Here is a 19,489-nt window from a genome sequence, read left to right as displayed (position 1 = left end):
TGAGTTAGCGGTGTGTATGCATGTTGAGTTAGCAGTGTGTGTGTTGAGTAAGCGGTGTGCACATTGAGTTAGTGGTGTGTATGTTGCATTAGCAGTGTGCACATTGAGTTAGTGGTGTGTGTGTTGAGTTAGCGGTATGTGTGTTGAGTTAGCGGTGTGTGTGTTGAGTAAGCGGTGTGCACATTGAGTTAGTGGTGTGTGTGTTGAGTTAGCGGTGTGCACATTGAGTTAGTGGTGTGTGTTGAGTTAGCGGTGTGCACATTGAGTTAGTGGTGTGTGTGTTGAGTTAGCGGTATGTGTGTTGAGTTAGCGGTGTGTGTGTTGAGCTAGCGGTGTGCACTTTGAGTTAGTGGTGTGTGTGTTGAGTTAGCAGTGTGTGTGTTGAGTTAGCAGTGTGTGTGTTGAGTTAGCGTTGTGTGTGTTGAGTTAGCAGTGTGTGTGTTGAGTTAGCGGTGTGTGTGTTGAGTTAGTGGTGTGTGTGTGTTGAGTTAGTGGTGTGCACATTGAGTTAGTGGTGTGCACGTTCAGTTAGCGGTGTGTGTGTTTAGAGTTAGCGGTGTGTGTTGAGTTAGAGGTGGGGGTGTTGAGTTAGCGGTGTGTGTTGAGAGTTAGCGGTGCGCGAGTTGGGTTAATGGTGTGCGTGCTGTGTTGAGTTGGCGGTGCATGTGTCGAGTGAATGCCCCGCACCTGCCCTCTGCGCCCGCCCAATACCCATCTTCTGCACCACGAAGGAGGTCCCATTGAGGAGGCTGCACGCGATCGCCACGGCCACGCCGAGCGTTGAGGCCGTGGCCTCCTCCATCTCCGTCTCTGTGAATGGCAGAAAGCAATTTAAAATGTATGCTTTCACGACCAATATTATCCATCGCATAACCAATATTGCATCCAATATTATGGATCCAATATTATGGATATTGGATCCACAATATTAGTTTTGCGGTCTAACCCAAAAAAAAACTTACGGCCAGAAATCAAAAGCGAAAGTGCGGCGATATCTTCTCCGAACTCGATTTTTGAATTGGTGGTCCCACACGACATTCGCTCGTTTGTGCCGGACATCTGGATACAGGCCGAGGACTTTTGTAATAGCAGCGCACGTCGTTGTGCAGCGTGTGTGGCGGGGCGAGGTCGCGACCCCACTGCGACCTCTCGATCCGAGTCATCGCGGTCAGGGCTCCCGTGGGATTGCGCCGCCACACACCGCCCCCGTGTGAGGCGGGGGCGGTGGCGTAGCGGGTGGCGCACTGCGCTTACCAAACCCCAGCCACCAGAGTTCGATTTCCCGCTCGCGGTCCTGGGCCTCCTTTAGGTCTACTCAGCCTTAAGCGAGTACCATCAGCACTGGGGAGGCAAAGACGGCCTGGCGTGGTCTTGGTCACCAACTCACTCGTGTGACGCCCCGGCCTTAATATGTGCTCGCTAACAGCACTTGCTCCAACAGTTTGTTAAAGGCTACCCGGGGGAAACTTTACATTTGGTGGCGCCCGCCTGCGATCAATAACTTTGCACGCAATGGGTGGTGGATAACAACATTGTGAAGAATGTCTAAGTGAATATGCAGGAGTCTCCATGAATGGGTAAAAGTCTATATGAATAAGTGAAGATTGAATGAGTGAATAATTAAATGAGGGGGGCAGTCGCCGCTGACTCACCGAGCCGGGATCCACAGCGGCAGCGCTTCCGCACCCGCGCCAGCCGGGACAAACCACTCCACGGGAGGTGGTGGGGGGGGCACGGCCAGAATGGTTTCGCCCAGACCACTCATCTCTCCAGCATGAACCATGCAGCCAATTCTTATTCCTCTTACTTAGGGTCACGTTCGGTTACCCAGAAAAGTCTGAAGACTCGATTTCAGGAGGTTCCGGTCAAGTTTTCGCAGAAGGGTCAGTGTTGTTGCTGTGTGCATCGTTGGTAATTACATCCAGCAATCATCGGGCGATTTGGCAAAACGTTTATTATGAATAGTATTGGTCGCGAAAGCCTACGTGTTAAACTTGAAGTAGACAATATGCCTCATTCTAAAGTACAGCACGAAACTTCACATAGACTCATACGCATACATTCATTGAGAGTCCTGCTCACTCATTAATTCCCGTAGATTAGTGTTGCCTACATCTATCAACCCTCTGCAGGTAGTGTTAGGGTCGCCGGCCCCCGGGATCTCCCCTGCCTGCGACCCTGTCCGCGAAGTACCGACGCTCCCAGACTCTCCACTAGTGTGGGAGCTGCCGCCGCCGCACTCCTCCCCTGGCGGGGAAAGGTCGTCGCGCTCCTGTTCCCCCCCCTGTGCCGTCCCCCCCCGAGTCCGGGTCTCCTGCCGGTGGGGCATCACACTCGACCTCCCTGGGACCCGCTAGCGCTTCGCCGGCACCCAAACGCGACGCTCCCCGCCCGCGCAGTCCCACGCACCAATCACACGCGGGTAACAGGGGGTCAAAGGTCGGAGGGTAAGCGACGTCGTTCGTGCTCACTCCGACGCTTGGGGGGATTGGTTTAAACGGGTTTAAAGGGCTATGCGATGGGCATGCGTGCGAGACGGGTATCCGCTCGCAACGCAGGAGTCCGCAGCCGACGGTTCGTAGCGCACACAATCCACGCGGCGCCGCTCCACACACGCGGCGACCACCGAGAACAGCAAGCGAACCCACGCTTCCACTCTCTTTCCACACCCTCGCAAAAACCACCACACCAGTCTGTTATGTAACGACCACCGCGACAGCAAGCGCACCCACGCTTCCGCAATAACCACACCAGTCCGTTATGTAACCGCCGACGATTTATTCCACCGCGTCGGCGAGCCCTTATTTAACCGAGTCAGTCGGGATCAGCGGGGCAGGACCGATCTATCTCTCGATAGTCGGCACTACACTCTACCTGTCCTTCTCCCCTTTACCCTCTCCGGTTTTGCCCTTAAGCTAAGTCCCAACTCCCTCTCTCTCTCTCTTACTCACGGTTCGTCGTCACTGCCGTCTGGTCCTCGCGGCGCGTCGATACGTCCCACGGACGTTCGCGCGGCTGGACTCGGGAGTTGACGGGCCTGGGGTTGACTCGAGTAGCCAGAGAGCCTTTTTCCTTCGCCCTGACCCGCTTTATTCTTTCTACATCAAAGGGGCTACCTGGTGCCGACTCGCGGGCCAATCAGCTCGCTGGGATCACCCGCCAATCGGTAGGCCCATCTGTATCCCAGCATCCCCCGGGCCGTTGCTTTCAGCGACGTCCGCATCTAAATTTACCTGCTCAGCGACCCTCCAGCCAGAGGGCGACCCTGCTTTCCCGCCGCTCGTGGCTCTGCCCTCCTACCTGCCTGCTGACCCGTGTGTGTTGTGTGTGCTGTCTACCCGCGGTGGCTCGGCAGCCCCGTCGTGACCATGTAATTACAACCAAAGTCACGGCGCCGCGGTGGGTGTTAGCGTCGGGGGAGACCGTCCAATTCCCTGGCTGCAGGAAACCGTGAAGATTATCCCTTTACGAGGGCTTCTGGGTGAAAACCTGTCGGCCAGGGTGTCTCCCCACGCGCTCTAATGGTGGGGGGGAGTGCGTGCGTGTGTGTTCCGGTGGGGGGGGGGTGGGGAGGTGGTGGGGTGGAGCAATGTCGGCCTCGCCGCTCGGAGCGGCGAGATCGCAGGTGGGCCACCCGCCGATCGGCTCCGTGGCGGCGGCATCACAGTAGCTGTAACAAAGGATTTCCTGCCATCCGAACAGAAATCAGTACAATTCCAGGATGCCCGTGGTTTGAGATTGTGGGCGAGGTTTAAAATATATTCCATTCATCATGGATGATAACAAAACACAGTTGCTCAGCACCGAGCTCAAAGGCCTATAAACGTCAACAAACAGTCCTGTCCAAGTTGTAATGGGTAAGCGTGTAATGCGTTTATTGAATTGAGCCAAGATCGTTATTAAAAGAGCTTGGGAAAAAAGATGATGGGGATTGAATTTGAAAGTGGAGCAGTGCAAGGGAAGAGGCGGAAATAGATGTGAGGTGACCTGCAGTGCGGTGAGTGGATGGGTGAGTGAGTGGGTGAGTGTGTTCTTGTGACCTGCCGTACGGTGAGTGGGTGGGTGAGTGAGTGGGTGTCCGGCAAAACAACCCCCTACCTCCTCGCGGTGCTGGACGGGCAACTCTGTCGTGGACAGTGCTGTGGGGGGAGGGCCAATTCCGATTGGCTCCTCCCCTCGTGGCGTCTGTGACCACCACAGTGGCTAAACGGGGGCTCTGGACGGGTGCGAGGGGCTGGTAACCCCTCCACCTTCAAAAATGTACCACTAAACCACGTCTAAAATATATAACTAATAAGCTTGTGCCGGAGGCCCCGGGAGGACAGGCGTCTATGATGTTGCCTGGCCAAACCCCAATTGGTGGAGCCAGGAGATTGAATCTCTACCCTTGGGGCTCCTCCAGAAACAACGAAAAGCTACTTCGTGTGGCCACGTGGAATGTTCGAACGCTCACTGCGGAGGAGAGGCTGCAACTCCTCTGTCGGGAGCTGGACCGGTACCGCCTGGATCTCTGTGGCATTCAGGAGGTCCAGTGGACCGGTTCTGGCTCTTGCCACCATGAGGGGTGGACAGTCCTCTACTCGGGGCAGCAGACTGCCAAACAACAGGGTGTGGCTCTTCTTTTGAACAAAAGAATGAAGGGGGCGTGGGAGCGTGGCGGTGAGGTGTGGGAAGCTGTAAGCCCCAGGCTACTTTGGGCTCGCCTTCCCATCAACCGGAGGCGAAGAGTGGTGGTCGGGGTTACTTATGCCTCTCTGAAGACGAACATCCATGGAGGGATGCAGGCAAAGCCGATGAGTCAGATGCCTTCTATGACCTCCTGTCACAGGTGTTGGCTAAAGTGGCCCCTCGGGATAGAGTCATCTTGTTGGGTGACTTCAATGCCCGAGTTGGTCATGATGCTGGCACCTGGTCTGGAGTGATTGGAGGGCATGGGCCAGATCAGCTCAATAACAACGGTAGGAGGCTGCTAGATTTTTGTGCAGCCCATGGGCTTGTAATTACCAACACGCTGTTCCGGCATCGGCGCATCCACACAACATCATGGATGCATGCCGGGTCCAAGCAAGAACATCTGCTGGACTACATAGTGACTGACCAGCGGATGCGAGCCTATGTCCTTGACACCAGGACCTAAAGTGGAGCTGATCTGCCCTCTGACCATCAACTTGTCATCTGTAAGATGCGCCTGCTATTCTTCCACTCTGGTGGTGGGTTTACACCCAGGACCCCATTCCAACCTAAAGTGGCCTGGTCTCAGTTATCTGATGAAAGTTGCAAGCGAGAATTTCATCATCGCTTGTGGCTGGGGTTGTCGTCGTCCCCCACTCCTCCTGATGTCGAGGGAAAATGGGCAAGGTTTAGGACTGTGACTCATGCAGCTGCATTGACTGCTTTGGGTACGCGGTCCAGACCTCCCCAGAGACCCTGGCTGACAGAGGAGATGTTCGGGATAGTTGAGAAAAGCGATAGGTCCACTGTCATCGGCTACAGAATCCCACGTCAGAGAATGAGGAGGCTTACCGCAGCCTTCGCTCGGAGGTTCGGAGAGCCGTGAGGGGCTTCAAGGATGGGTGGTGGTCGCGGGTTGCTGAGGAGATGGAGTCTGCCTCAGTGGCCCACGATCACAAATCTCTATTTAACTCCATCAAAAACGTAACCTGCAGCGCCACACCTATTACCATCATTAGGGGAAAAAATGGTGATCCAATCTCCGACCCCCAGGAAAAGGTTTGCAGATTTGCTGAGCATTTCTGAGGTCCTGGGGGAAGGAAAATCCCTCAGCTGTGAAAACATCGTGGCACAAAGTGGGGATGACCCTGCTGAGGCTGCAGTGCCTCAAATATTGGGAGGAAGAAGTCATCCCCTGTGAGTGGCTGGCCGAGGTGCCATCTGTTGAGGAAGTACTGAAGGCGATCCAGAGTCTGAGACCAGGAAAGGCAGCGGGCAGAGATGATCTCCCAAGCGAAATGCTGAGGGAGGGTGGCGTTTGTGCACAGACTGCCCTATATGACATCATAACAACAGTCTGGACCACTGGACGGGTTCCTCAGGATTGGAAGGATGCCCTGGTGGTCCCCCTCTTTAAGAAGGGGGACCGCACAGACTGTAACAACCACAGGGGCATCTCACTCCTCAGTGTGCCGGGAAAGGTCCTGGCAAGGATTATTCAACATCGTCTTGCCAGGCACGCTGAGGAGAGGCTTGTGGAGCCCCAATGCGGTTTCAGGAAAGGGCAGTCCTGCACAGATAGCATATTTTCTGTCCGTCTGCTACAGCAGAGGTGTAGGGAATTCCAGCAAGACCTACATCTCTGCTTTATTGACCTGGTCAAGGCCTATGATACCATCAGTAGGCCTGGGCTCTGGGTTGTTCTTCATGCTTTTGGAGTCCCTGACCCTCTGCTCACGATCATTAAGGACCTTCATGATGGTGAGCGGGCACGGGTAAAACTACGTGGCAGGGAGTCAGAGCCATTCCCTGTACACCTTGGGGTGCGACAGGGATGTCCTCTGGCTCCCACATTATGTAACATCTACTTTGACCACGTAGTTTGTGAAGCCTTCAATAGCTGTACCGGGGGAATCTCCATATGGTACAGATATAATGGGAGGCTGATCGATGCCCGGGTGCGGTCAAGAGATGGCTTCCTATTGCTAAACCACGTTACGTATGCCGATGATTTGGTAATAGCTGCTCATTCAGAGGAGGAGTTGGAGACGCTGATGCTGAGACTGGAGCGTGCCACTAAGAGATGTGGCCTTACGATCAGCCACACCAAAACTAAGCACCTGCCTGTGTATTTTGTACCATCGGACACTCCACCTCCACAACTCCCAATCGGTGATGGGGCAGTTGTGGAGAGAGTGGAGAGTTTCCCATACCTGGGCAGTGTGCTTATGACCGGCTCCAGTTTAACAGCAGAGGTCTCACTCCGAATCAGTCGAGCGGCAATATCTTTTCATCGGTTGCGTAACCCTGTGTGGAAGCTACCTGGTCTGTCGCTCCGCACTAAAGCTTCAGGTCTTCTCGGCCACGGTCATTCCCTCCCTTCTCTACGCTTGCGAAACGTGGACCCCCCTAATGGAATATCTTCGCCGGTTAGAAACATTTAGGCTAGCCTGCCTACGATCCATCCTGGGCATCCTGGGTTTAACCAGGTTGGATTGTGTGAGCTCACAAATCCTTGAAAGATCTGGGCAAGGTCCCATCGGTGAGCTCCTCCGGCATGCAAGGCTGCGTTGGCTGGGTCACGTAACCCGCATCCCCAGCCACCACATGCCGAAACAGCTTTTGTTCGGCCGGATCGAGGGGGTTAAACGGGTGCGCCACGGGCTAGAGAAGAGATAGAGTGATGTGGTACAGGAGGACGTTGAGCGGAGTGGACTTGCCGTTGACTGGTACCAGCGGTGTCAAGATCGGCCTCTGTGGAGGAGGCTAGTGAAGGACGCTACTGGGCAGTTAGAGGTAGTCGCCCTCCCACAACAACTGAGGGCGGAGGAGCGACGCTCACAACAACGAGCGGAGCGCCGGGTGGCTAAAGCACAGCAGGTTGGCACAGTAGAGGGCACAGGTGGTACATTAGCCAGCCATCTCAGTCATCTTAGTCAGTCGACCCGTGGCACTTGGGTCTGCCCTCGTAACCTCCTGCCAGCGGGCGTTCGACACTTCACGTGGCCTCAAGGTGCACATGGCCTGGCACAAGCGTCGTGGTGATGTCACTGCCACTTAGTGGCGAATGGCGGTTGTTGTTCTTGTTGAGTGGGTGTGTTCTCGTGACCTGCAGTGCGGTGAGTGGGTGGGTGAGTTAGTGGGTGAGTGGGTGGGTGAGTGTGTTCTCGTGACCTGCAGTGCGGTGAGTGGGTGGGTGAGTGAGTGGGTGGGTGAGTGGGTGGGTGAGTGGGTGGGTGAGTGGGTGGGTGAGTGAGTGGGTGAGTGGGTGGGCGAGTGAGTGGGCGAGTGGGTGGGCGAGTGAGTGGGTGAGTGGGTGGGTGAGTGGGTGGGTGGGTGAGTGGGTGGGTGAGTGAGTGGGTGGGTGAGTGGGTGGGTGAATGAGTGGGTGAGCGGGTGGGTGAGTGGGTGAGTGAGTGAGTGGGTGAGAGAGTGAGTGAGTGGGTGGGTGAGTGGGTGGGTGAGTGGGTGAGTGAGTGGGTGTGTTCTCGTGACCTGCAGCGTGGTGAGTGGGTGAGTGAGTGGGTGGGTGAGTGGGTGGGTGAGTGTGTTCTCGTGACCTGCAGTGCGGTAAAGGGGGGGTGAGTGAGTGGGTAGGTGAGTGGGTGAGCGGGTGGGTGAGTGGGTGAGCAGGTGGGTGAGTGAGTGGGTGAGTGAGTGAGTGGGTGAGTGAGTGGGTGAGTGGGTGGGTGAGTGGGTGGGTGAGTGGGTGGGTGAGTGTGTTCTCGTGACCTTCAGCGTGGTGAGTGGGTGAGTGAGTGGGTGGGTGAGTGGGTGGGTGAGTGGGTGGGTGAGTGGGTGAGTGAGTGGGTGGGTGAGTGTGATCTCGTGACCTGCAGTGCGGTGAGTGGGTGGGTGGGTGAGTGAGTGGGTGAGTGGGTGGGTGAGTGAGTGGGTGAGTGGGTGGATGAGTGGGTGAGTGGGTGGGTGAGTGGGTGGGTGAGTGTGTTCTCGTGACCTGCAGTGCGGTGAGTGGGTGAGCGGGTGGGTGAGTGAGCGAGTGGGTGAGTGGGCGGGTGAGTGAGTGAGCGGGTGGATGAGTGAGTGGGTGGGTGAGTGTGTTCTCGTGACCTGCAGTGCGGTGAACACAGTGCGGAAGAAGCGATGACGAATGGGAAACTGTTGTTGTCAATCTTGATTTGAAGCTTTCGTGACTGCAGGAATCCATACTCTTTGGTTCTTTCGGTGGTCAAGTTCGCCTTTTAGTTCTGCATATTTTGTCAAGTTGTGTGGTGTAGCGAGCAGTTCGTGCTACGTACGCTGCGCTACAAACCCGACCACCAGAGTTCGATTCCTGCTCACGGCCAACACCAGTCACGACTATATGAACCGGTCCTGGGCCTCCCCTAGATCGACTCAGCCTAAAAAATGTTAACTGCTGCACTGTATAAACATCTCTTTGGTTCTTTCGTTAAAGTCACGTAGAAAGAAAAATACATTAAATAATTGCATACGACGATTACATTTTACTAAGTTTGTTTAAGTGTGTTTTCTCTCTCGCTGTGTCCTTGTGTTGTCGCTATAGTATTTCCTGTAGTCACGAAAGCTGCAAATCTCTCATTGACATGCTAATTTCTCTAACCCCCCGACATCGTTGTTTCTCTGTGTGCCTATGTTGTGTGTCTCTCTCTCTGTGTCACTGTGTTATGTGTTATCTCTCTCTGTGTACCTATGTGTATGTCTCTCTCTGTGTTATCTCTCTGTGTGCCTATGTGTGTGTCTCTCTGTGTCTCTGTGTTATCTCTCTCTGTGTGCCTATGTGTGTGTCTCTCTTTGTGTCTCTGTGTTGTCTCTGTGTGCCTATGTGTGTCTCTCTCTCTCTGTGTCACTGTGTTATGTGTTATCTCTCTCTGTGTACCTATGTGTGTGTCTCTCTGTGTGTTATCTATGTGTGTGTGTCTCTCTTTGTGTGTCTCTGTGTTGTCTCTCTCTCTGTGCCTATGTGTGTGTGTGTCTCTGCTTGTAAACAGTCTATGTGTCTATATGTCTGTGTTTTGTCTCTCAAATTTAGCAATCTTTGGAAGAACGTAATCAACCAGGTAGGGTGTTGACTGTTATGTTGCCGACTCTCTGTGTTGCATTGCATTACATTTCTAAGTTTACTAGGTTTGTTTTCTAATTCATTCGTAGCTGATGATGATTGCTTGTTTTGCAATCGAAACGTCGTATGGCATTATTTAATTATTTTTGATTTCTACGTGACTTTACCGAAAGAACCAAAGAGTAATTCCTGCAGTAACGGAAGCTCCAAATCAAGTTTGTATAAACATCGCCACGAGGGAGACAAAAGTGGCCGAGCGTGGTGCTGGCCACCTTGGAAGCCTTCCGGCTTTTGTAGGTGCTCGTAAACAGCACTTGTCCCAGAAGTCTGTGTGAGTGAATCCATGTCGATTACAAATATTAAATGCTACTGTTATTTAATTTTCATACTTATACCAGATTACCAGTCAAGAGTAACATTAATATTTTGTCCTTTAACGAATACAATTACACAAAGTATAACGAAAAAATAGTGCATTTCAATATTAGAAAGGTAAATACATGATGATAAACACATCACAGACAATCACAGCACGGAGACCCAGTAATAAACAACCATAATGATTCACATGGATACATATTTGCTTGTACATTAAGCCTTGCTTTGCCACGTATATACAGTCTTCCGAAGTACTGAAGTACTGACACGCAGCCTGCTATGCTGGCAAATAGCAAGGTGTTTGAAAGGTCACATCACCCAGAGCGAGATTTAAACTGCCTTGATGTGGTAATGCGTCACCTCAATTTCCATTACACAAAGTATTCACGAGCATCGTTGTGGAGAATATAAGAAACAACAACAATAAGCAGACAATTCACCTCTTTCACAAAGCTGTCCCTCCAAATCAAAAACACAAGTACAGGCATCCCTCGATTCACGAACGCTCGGTTGACTAAATTTGGCGTTCATGAACTTTACAAATTATGGACACTTTTCAATTCACGAAAAAAAATGTTCGCGTGATCGGAAGTTCACAACGGCACGCGCCACGACATCATCAAACAAGAAGCCACCCGTGAGGCTGCGTCGTCATCCATCCACAACATTGTCACGGTGTCCTTGCCGTGTAACAGTAACGCCTCCACATCGCCTTGCCGGTCATTCCAAAATGCAGCAGGTATTTTGGCGAGTTCCCTGAGATGGTTAGTTATTTTTTTTTAAAATCATTATTCAATCGTTGCAATATTAATGTTCTTTATTATTATTTTTGTATTTTGAAAGTGCTATACGTGTACATTTTTAGGTTGGGAGTATAATTTCAATGACTGTCCGAAACCCATCCATAATTTTTAGAATTTAATTAATGGGAAAATCCATTCCGATTCAAGAAATGTCGATGTACGCGTTTTTTTTAAAGAACGCATTTCTTTCGTAAATATAGGGTTACCTTACACCACTTTGTGCCCTTCCATCAACCACACAGCCTTCTGGGAGTACACTTGTGGTTAATAGGTGGTGTAAAAATACTTGGAGAGAAGATCTATGAAGAGATATCTTGTCTGCTTATTTATTTCGATACTTATATTCTCCACAGTGACACTGATGATTATGTTGTGTATTATATAAGTTTGCATGGAACTTCACAGAGAGGGCCCTTGCCTTTGGCATCTGGCAGTTCACCAGCATTGGTTCAAACTTGCGTGGCTGCGAATGTGACACCATATGGCTAATCTATTCAACTACACAATTTTAATTTTATTTTAGCAGGTAAGTCCCACTGTGATATACAGCTCTTTTCATAAGCGACCTGGCCACAAACGGAAGCTCAACGAAGTGACTCATCACGTGGACATTTTTATCAGCCAAATACTCTAAACAGCACACATACGATCTGTCCAGAGTGTGCTTTAATGAATGAATGCTGATGTAAATATATATTCCCAGAAGGGATTGTAGTTGACAGGAAGTGTAACAATTCTGTTATTTTTGTTATGTGTACAGACAGATATAGGATATACATTGTATTCCAATCTCCATTCGGCTATCTAGATAGCTTACTATCTTAAGTTAGCCTCGAAGACAACACACAAGGGCTTATTCTAGTGAAAACTCTCACAGGATCTTGAATATCTTCTAACGTCCACACTCAGTTTCATGTCTGAAGGACAATTGTATTGCGGTATGCATTGAGTTAACACCGCATACGCATGAATCAGCAGATGAAGAGCATACATTCCTCATGCTAACTCAAACATGCACATGACGATAAAATCCATTGCTAAATAATTAGTGCAGGGCAGGATATACAAAGTGTCAACAGCAATTTATAGATTGAAAACTAATTTCTTTAGAACTGCTTTTTTGTGTTTAGTTTGTTGTCCTTCCCTCTCACCTCCAACTAGCACAGTTGCCTACGTACATACATACAACACACAACAATGTATTGTGTATTCTTGGTTCTTTCGGTAAAGTCACGTAGAAGGGAAACAATAAAATAATACAAATACAAACCAATATATTTTGGAACTGGCAAAGGAGGTCTAATGATGTAAACAATACAATTCTCACGACGTTTCGACTGCAACACATGATGATTGCTTAATCATCATCAGTTGTGAAAAACACAGCAATATCTTTTTTGCTGTGTTATGAATCCCTGCAGTCACGAAAGATTTAAATCAAAATGTGTTGTGTATTGTTGAATTCAGTGATGGTGACTTAAGATGACAACAGTGCAGTTCTTCAGGAACTGGTGGCGTTGCAAAGTGCTTAAGGCTGAGAGCTTGTTTTACACACACAGTACACGCTACTGTGTGTTGTTGAAACCTTCTGCATGTTGACGGAACGTGTGGGCCAAGTTTTTAGTCTAATCAAGGTAGTTTACTTTGCACCACCCTCTTCTCTGTCTTCATTTGAAATAACAACAATACCCTCATACTTAGAGCATTCCAGTGCTCATTTGTGTTGGTGAATCAGTGAGTCATTGGTGTCCATTGCACATTCCTATGGCAGGGATCAGTTTATCCACAGTACAGCCACTACTGACTTCCCACAGAGCGAGGGGTGATGGTTCGAGTTGATCCCCGATTGGGGATCAGAACTCTGAACCTTACAATTGCGATCCGAGTATTCTTGCCACTGCACCACCCAGCCTGACGTGCCAGAAACATCCTCATACAGGCCCATTCGCGATAGAGGGGGGAAATATATCCGTTATTCATTTCCCTTTCCCAGAATGATTTCAATTCCATGAAAGAAATGGGATATGTAACCAGTACATCTCATGGCCTTTCTGGGAATTCCCCAGGTCGCACAGTCACAACTATTCCCGGCTAGTTAAAGGCAGCACATAAAAATAGAACAAGTATATATATTTTTTCAATCTCAGTTATGATCGGTAACTCTGGAACACGATGGAGTGCTATGTACTCTGTAATTACGTAAATTCTTGTGGATATTTTCAGAACAAAAACGTCACGATCATCACCCCACCCTATAATCACCATATATCTCCATATATATAAAAGGCAAAGTTGTGAATATGTGTCTGTTCAAAATATTTAGTGTACTTCCCGACATGCAACAAATTTGAAATTTGCCATGTGGGTACTTTCCAGACTGTACACCATGCACAAATTATAAAAATACATTTGTTTATTTTTTTTTGTGGGGGGGGGGGGGGAGCTCAATTATGCTTATATTTTTTGCACGGCAAGTGAGCTGTGACGTCAAATCTGTCACGTGACCCGCGCATGTGGAAGCGTAACGCATTGTAGTGTCGACTCAGCCTTAAACGAGTAACTGGTGTGGTGTGTGAATATCGCCACTGGGGAGACAAAGGCGGCCGGGCGTGGTGAATCCAAGTCCCCGGCGAAGCCGGGTAGTAAAGCTAGTATATGTATACAGTACGTTGACCAGCAGGTTTATTCTTGACGATGCTTATTGGTGCTCTACCTTGTCAAGAATCATTTACAAAAAACGAATGGGAGGAATGCACATCAACGATGGTTAGTTCCTCTGAAAGAATCTTCCACATACGTTAATCACGTCCTTAAAATTTTCCAGAATACATTTCCCTCCCAAATTGTTTTTTTTATCTCCCCACCTTAAATCTAAATGAAGACCAAAAGTCATATTTTTTTTAAAAACTTAAAAAAAAAACACGCTTTCATGAAATGTACCGTACTCGTAATGGCAGGACTCCACTACTCCCGGAAGTGGCCCCGAATCTTGCCATAACGTGAGGGGCCGTGGTCATTTACAGCCAACGTGAGTTGAGCGTGGACAATTAGAGCCAAGCCGAAACATAACATATAAAAAAGACTGTTTATTTTTTTATTTTTAATGATAGAATATAGTATTGTCGTCAGGATAAGTATACCAAGTTTGCAGTCGATACCACATTGGGAAGTGGGTTAACAACAACAGACAGAGTTAATAGAAAGCGTGTAAAAATATTGTTTAAAATATATATTACTTTTTATGATAGAATATAGTATTGTCATCAGTACGACATAAGTATGCGAAGTTGCAGTCGATACCACATTGGGAAGTGGGTTAAAACTGAGTGACAAGATTTCAGGATACGACAGCAACAGTGAGTTAAATAAAAGCGTGCAAAAAAAGGTATTTAATCAGACAACATTGCTAGAGGAAGGTTTATACTGGAAGTCTATTCTACACATTGTATCGATCCACCTCACGCCTTTCAGACGAGCTCTGCCCATCAGTAACTGCATTTTCCAGCCAAAAATCTTCTATAGGAACTTTCTCCACAGAGTGCATTCATGTTTACGTTTACATCACTTAAAAACAAAAAATCGATAGATGCTTGCACTCTGCGAGAAAGAAGGGTGACATGGGGAGAGGGGGAGATATTGTAAATGTTAAACTCTTGCCCACTGTGTTAAACTAAAGAGAACAAATATTATTTTGAAAGAAAACTTATGGAGTGCACCACTGTTAATCCCCTGACTGTTTCTGTTATTTTCGTGACCCGATGATGAATTACGTGAATGTTGACCTAAATTACAATCCTCCACACCACGTTGAGACAAGCAGTGATGGTGGCTTACATCTGGACGGCTGACTGCAACCACACGCTTATGACCACCTGCGCACATCACAGATTCTAACATAGCCTTTTTAGTATTATCTTTCATCCAGTGAACAAGGTGTAAAATATGTTTGCATTTACAGTTCCAAAAGTTAATTGTGAGATTGATTCCCTCGAGACTGTTGAGTGAATTAAATGTACCTTTGTGGATTTCAGATAAATTGTTGCTTGACAAGTTTAAAAACCTGAGCTTCTTCAACGAATTAAATGCACTCTGGTGAAGACATCTCAGCTGGTTATTGTTCAGATGCAGCTGTTCTAAACCAGTCAAGGGAAGGAGTAAACTTCTGTCAAGGATTTTCAGTTTATTGAAGCTGATAAAAAGTTTCCGTAAATTTGTGAGGCCGTAGAATGTCTCATTGGAGAGTGATGATATCTCATTATGACTAAGATCTAATAGTTGTAATTCTTGCATTGTATAAAAGGCTTTGGCATTAATGAATTTTATATTGTTGTGTTTCATGTTGAGGATTCTTGTGGTTTGTGGTACACCTGGAGGTATTGAGCAGTACTTTTTATTAGTGCAATCAACGGTTTCATTTCTACAATGACAACCATAAAAAGGGCACCTAAAATCGTCTGCAGGAGAAGCAATACTTGTTTTGATTGCCGGGATTGTAGGAAATGTCTTACTGTCATTGGTCATTACCTCAAAGTCAAGATCCTTAACATCTTTAACATACATAAGGCCTGTAGAACAACTCACATCGTCGTATTCATCAAACAGGTCTTTGTGGGTTTTGATCCAGTGACTCAAGTACAGAACATCTATTTGCTGGCAGTTCCACGGGTTATTGTACAATCGAATCATGATAAGATTGGAGAGCCGATCGAATCCACCCCATGGGATGCTCTGCAGGAGGTTGCCGTGAAGTGAGAGCATCTGAAGTCGTGGGAAGTGGTCAAAGGTGCCTCGGCTGACATTCCGTATGCTGTTGTCGTTTAGGCACAGACGCGCGATGCTGTCGCTGTTGGGGAAGTCGGTGTGTGAAAGGTAGGTCAACTGATTGTAGTCCAGCCTCAACCACTCCGCATCGGCAGGCAGGCCTCTTGGGACAGATGCCAGCATCCTGAAAGAGCAGTCGATGGTGGACCCGTAGCAAGCGCATTCGCCCGGGCACCCGGACGTCATGTGGGGGATGAACAGCAGCAGGGCGAGGCCCAAGAATGCCATGTCTCCTGACGACCCTGAAAAACAAACAAGGGCAATGTATTGCAATGTGTTACAAAGCCTTGTGTTATAATTCAATGTGTTACAATGTTACATGTTACAATACGTGTTATAATGCAGTGTTAAAATACAAAGTGTTATAATGCAATGTGTTACAATACAATGTGTTAAAATACAAAGTGTAACAATCTAAACTAAACGAATCTATTTTTATTTTACGAGGTAAGGCATACTGAGCTATACAGCTCTTTTTTCAGAAGCGAGCTGGCCACAAATGATAGCTCAATAAAGTGGCTTATTATGTGGAAATGTATAGCAGCCAAATACTCTAAACGCATGTTGATTCTAAATATGGAGTGAAAAACCAGTGGACTTGGGAAAATGTCCACACGACCACGGGGAGAACATGCAAACTCCTAATATACAGGCATCAGGGTCGGGATTGAACCCACGACCTCCTGTATACCAGGCGAGGTAGTGAAAACATCGCCATCACGGCGCCCATACAAAGCGTCACAGTGCAATGTGTTACAATGCAATGTGTTACATACAATTGGTTGCTATACAATGCGTTACAATACAATGTGTTGCAATGCATTGTGTTAAAATACAAAGTCGCCTGATGAGACTGTCACCTGATGAGGCTGGTTGTAATTACTGGCGAAACGTCGTACTCGAACTATAAATGTTGTGGGTTCACTCCAATACACCGGTGGCGAACCTTACTAATTAGTTGTGTCGGGTGGTGGCGTGTTTAACGACACATTTATAATTACGACATCTAGCCGAAAACCTCTATAATGGAAAATACAAAATGTTACAATGCAAAGTGTTACAACACAATACATTGTACTGTATTACAATCCAATGTATTACAATGCAATGTCTGCCTTCTCTCTTATCACTTACATATCCTTGCTCTTCGGGGTTCCTCTTATCTCAGTTATTCGGTGTCTCTGTGTGGATCTTTATTTAATTATGTCAATATATTGTTTAAGCAGGAGAGAACTAAAAAGACCAGAATGAGTCTAATTTGCAACAGTGGTCACCAATATTACAAACCCAAGCAATGAACCACAACAATAACCCAAATAGAAATCACAACAAAAACAACCAAACAGGAATTAGAACAAAGACAACCGCGTTTAGGAAGATACAACATTAAGTAAAATATTTCACCTGGAAAGTCCCGTTGATCTCAGTTCCTCTTCTCCGTGTCCGTCTGCGTCTCTGTGTTTCTCTCCGTGAGCCGTCGTGGCGGTTAAACCTGCTCAAGTTATTCGAGTCAAATGATTGTTTCGAATAATCTCGAGCTGCAACACGAATTAACCTCTTTCGCGTCTGCTGCACCTTCTCTTGCTGTGACTGCCGTCACGAAACCCGGGAAAGTCGCCGGCTGTGTGTACAGCAGTGACGAACGTTAAGCAACGACTTCCCTCTTTCAGTTTAACACGGAACAAACGTAGCAGTAAATTCCCACTTAATTGTAGAGCACAATGTCATAAGATAATTCACACAAAATATTAAACGTGCGTTTTGGGAATTTAGGAGCTTCTGACTACAGTTGTCTCCCTGCGCCAGGTGAGTGGCTTGAGCTCCAACTGGTGTCCACCACAAGCGACTCAACTCCACTACAAAGCGACTCAATTGTGACACTTGCCACACAAGTTGGGTTTGTGCTGCGGTACAAATGCGACCGCGCACCCCGGGTCTCCGGAGGTTGGATGCAATCGCGCTAAGTGTCTGTCGCTGCTGATGCTGCTGCTTGGTCAACCGCAGCCTGCAAGTGTGGTGGTTGAGTGCGTGAGTGGTGGAGTTGTTGTGACCTGCATTGTGGTGGTTGAGTGGATGAGTGGTTGAGTGGGCGTATTGTTGTGACCTGCAGTGTGGTGGTTGAGTGGGTGAGTGGTTGAGTGTGTTGTTGTGACCTGCAGTGTGGTTGAGTGGGTGAGTGTGTTGTTGTGACCTGCAGTGTGGTGGTTGAGTGGATGAGTGGTTGAGTGGGCGTGTTGTTGTGACCTCAGTGTGGTGGTTGAGTGGGTGAGTGGTTGACTGAGGTGTTGTCACCTGCAGTGTGGTGGTTAAACACAGTGGATGGAGATGACAGTCTGCTTTGAGCAAGCTATTCAGTGGCGTTGTTGCGCATTAACCTACCCGCAGTGTAGCGAGATGGCTCAACTCAGCTGCTGCTGATGAAGCTGCCGCTGTTGCCGGTGACGGAAGTAACACTGACGGCTGCTGGCCGTAGTGCTGATGACGTGCGGTTCCGTGTCCTCCTCCTTCGGCAGGGCAGGTTGCAACACCATAGCAGGTGTCATACTCATAATTATTCAATCTAAACTATTAATTATTCAATCTAAACTAAACTATATATGTTTAAATCAGGTGAGGACCACTGAAATATACAGCTCTTTATTCAAAAGTGACCAGGCTATCACAAATGATAGCTCAACGAAGTGGCTTATCGTGTGGACATTTAAATGACGTCACGCACCTGGGGGGGGGGGGGTCAGATATTTGTGACGATGTGTGACGAGGGCGGGGGGTTTGATAAATGTGACGTCAGATCAAAATGCACAACTTTAAATAAATATAGACAACACGTTCTACTTAAATTTTGATTTACAGCTTTCGTGACTGCAGGGATTCATATTCTTGGTTCTTTCGGTAAAGTCCCTTCTACGTGACTTTACCGAAAGAACCAATAATACGTTCTACTTAATGAAATAGACTTTTTAATAAATGTTTTCTCCTTCAACATCAGAATGCAGCGGCACATTAAATACGCACTACAATGACAATAGTTTAAAGTGATTTGAAGCATGTTTTATTTTCAAAATGGAAATATGGTTTGGGGGGGGGCAGAGCTTTGTGACGTCATATTTGAGGGGGGTCTGACTTTTTATGACGCCGTGTGACGAGGGGGGGGTCATTTATGGATGGCCCCTTATAGCAGCCAAATACCGTATTTTCCCGCATATAACCCGCGGGGTATACCACTTTTTACAATTAAAACAAGATCCTGCGGGGTATACAGTGAGGCAAAAAGTATTTGAACCCCTGCTGATTTTGTACGTTTGCCCATTGACAAAGAAATGATCAGTCTATAATTTTAATGGTAGGTTTATTTGAACAGTGAGAGACAGAATAACAACAAAAAACAATCCAGAAAAACGCATGTCAAAAATGTTATAAATTGATTTGCATTTTAATGAGGGAAATAAGTATTTGACCCCCTCTCAATCAAAAAGATATCTGGCTCCCAGTTGTCTTTTATACAGGTAACGAGCTGAGATTAGGAGCACACTCTTAAAGGGAGTGCTCCTAATCTCAGCTTGATTAGGAGCACACTCTTAAAGGGAGTGCTCCTAATCTCAGCTCGTTACCTGTATAAAAGACACCTGTCCACAGAAACAATCAATCAATCAGATTCCAAACTCTCCACCATGGCCAAGACCAAAGAGCTCTCCAAGGATGTCAGGGACAAGATTGTAGACCTACACAAGGCTGGAATGGGCTACAAGACCATTGCCAAGCAGCTTGGTGAGAA

General features: G+C 47.9%; 1 protein-coding gene across 2 annotated transcripts in view; it reads right to left on the bottom strand.

Moving 5' to 3' along the window:
• The window catches only part of NIPA1 (NIPA magnesium transporter 1), a 29,431-nt gene extending 11,059 nt beyond the window's left edge, over positions 1–18,372 (bottom strand). Inside the window, exons 1-4 of one of the 2 annotated variants that reach the window (XM_076067897.1) lie at positions 18,094–18,372; positions 17,119–17,335; positions 13,839–15,956; positions 688–810 (exon numbers count right to left, since the gene is read on the bottom strand). In XM_076067897.1, the coding sequence (XP_075924012.1) occupies positions 688–802 (115 nt within the window). In that variant the 5' untranslated portion in view covers positions 803–810; positions 13,839–15,956; positions 17,119–17,335; positions 18,094–18,372. Of the gene's footprint in view, positions 1–687; positions 811–1,652; positions 1,748–13,838; positions 15,957–17,118; positions 17,336–18,093 lie in introns of those variants that run through there. The other variant, XM_032956776.2, reaches the window with a different exon arrangement.
• Positions 18,373–19,489: the final 1,117 nt, after the last annotated feature.

This window comes from Petromyzon marinus, chromosome 18, assembly GCF_048934315.1.
Source record: "Petromyzon marinus isolate PM22_M1 ecotype Great Lakes invasive population chromosome 18, UKy_Petmar_22M1.pri1.0, whole genome shotgun sequence".
Taxonomy (NCBI): Eukaryota; Metazoa; Chordata; class Hyperoartia; order Petromyzontiformes; family Petromyzontidae; genus Petromyzon; species Petromyzon marinus.
This window is presented reverse-complemented; position numbering and strand designations above follow the sequence as displayed.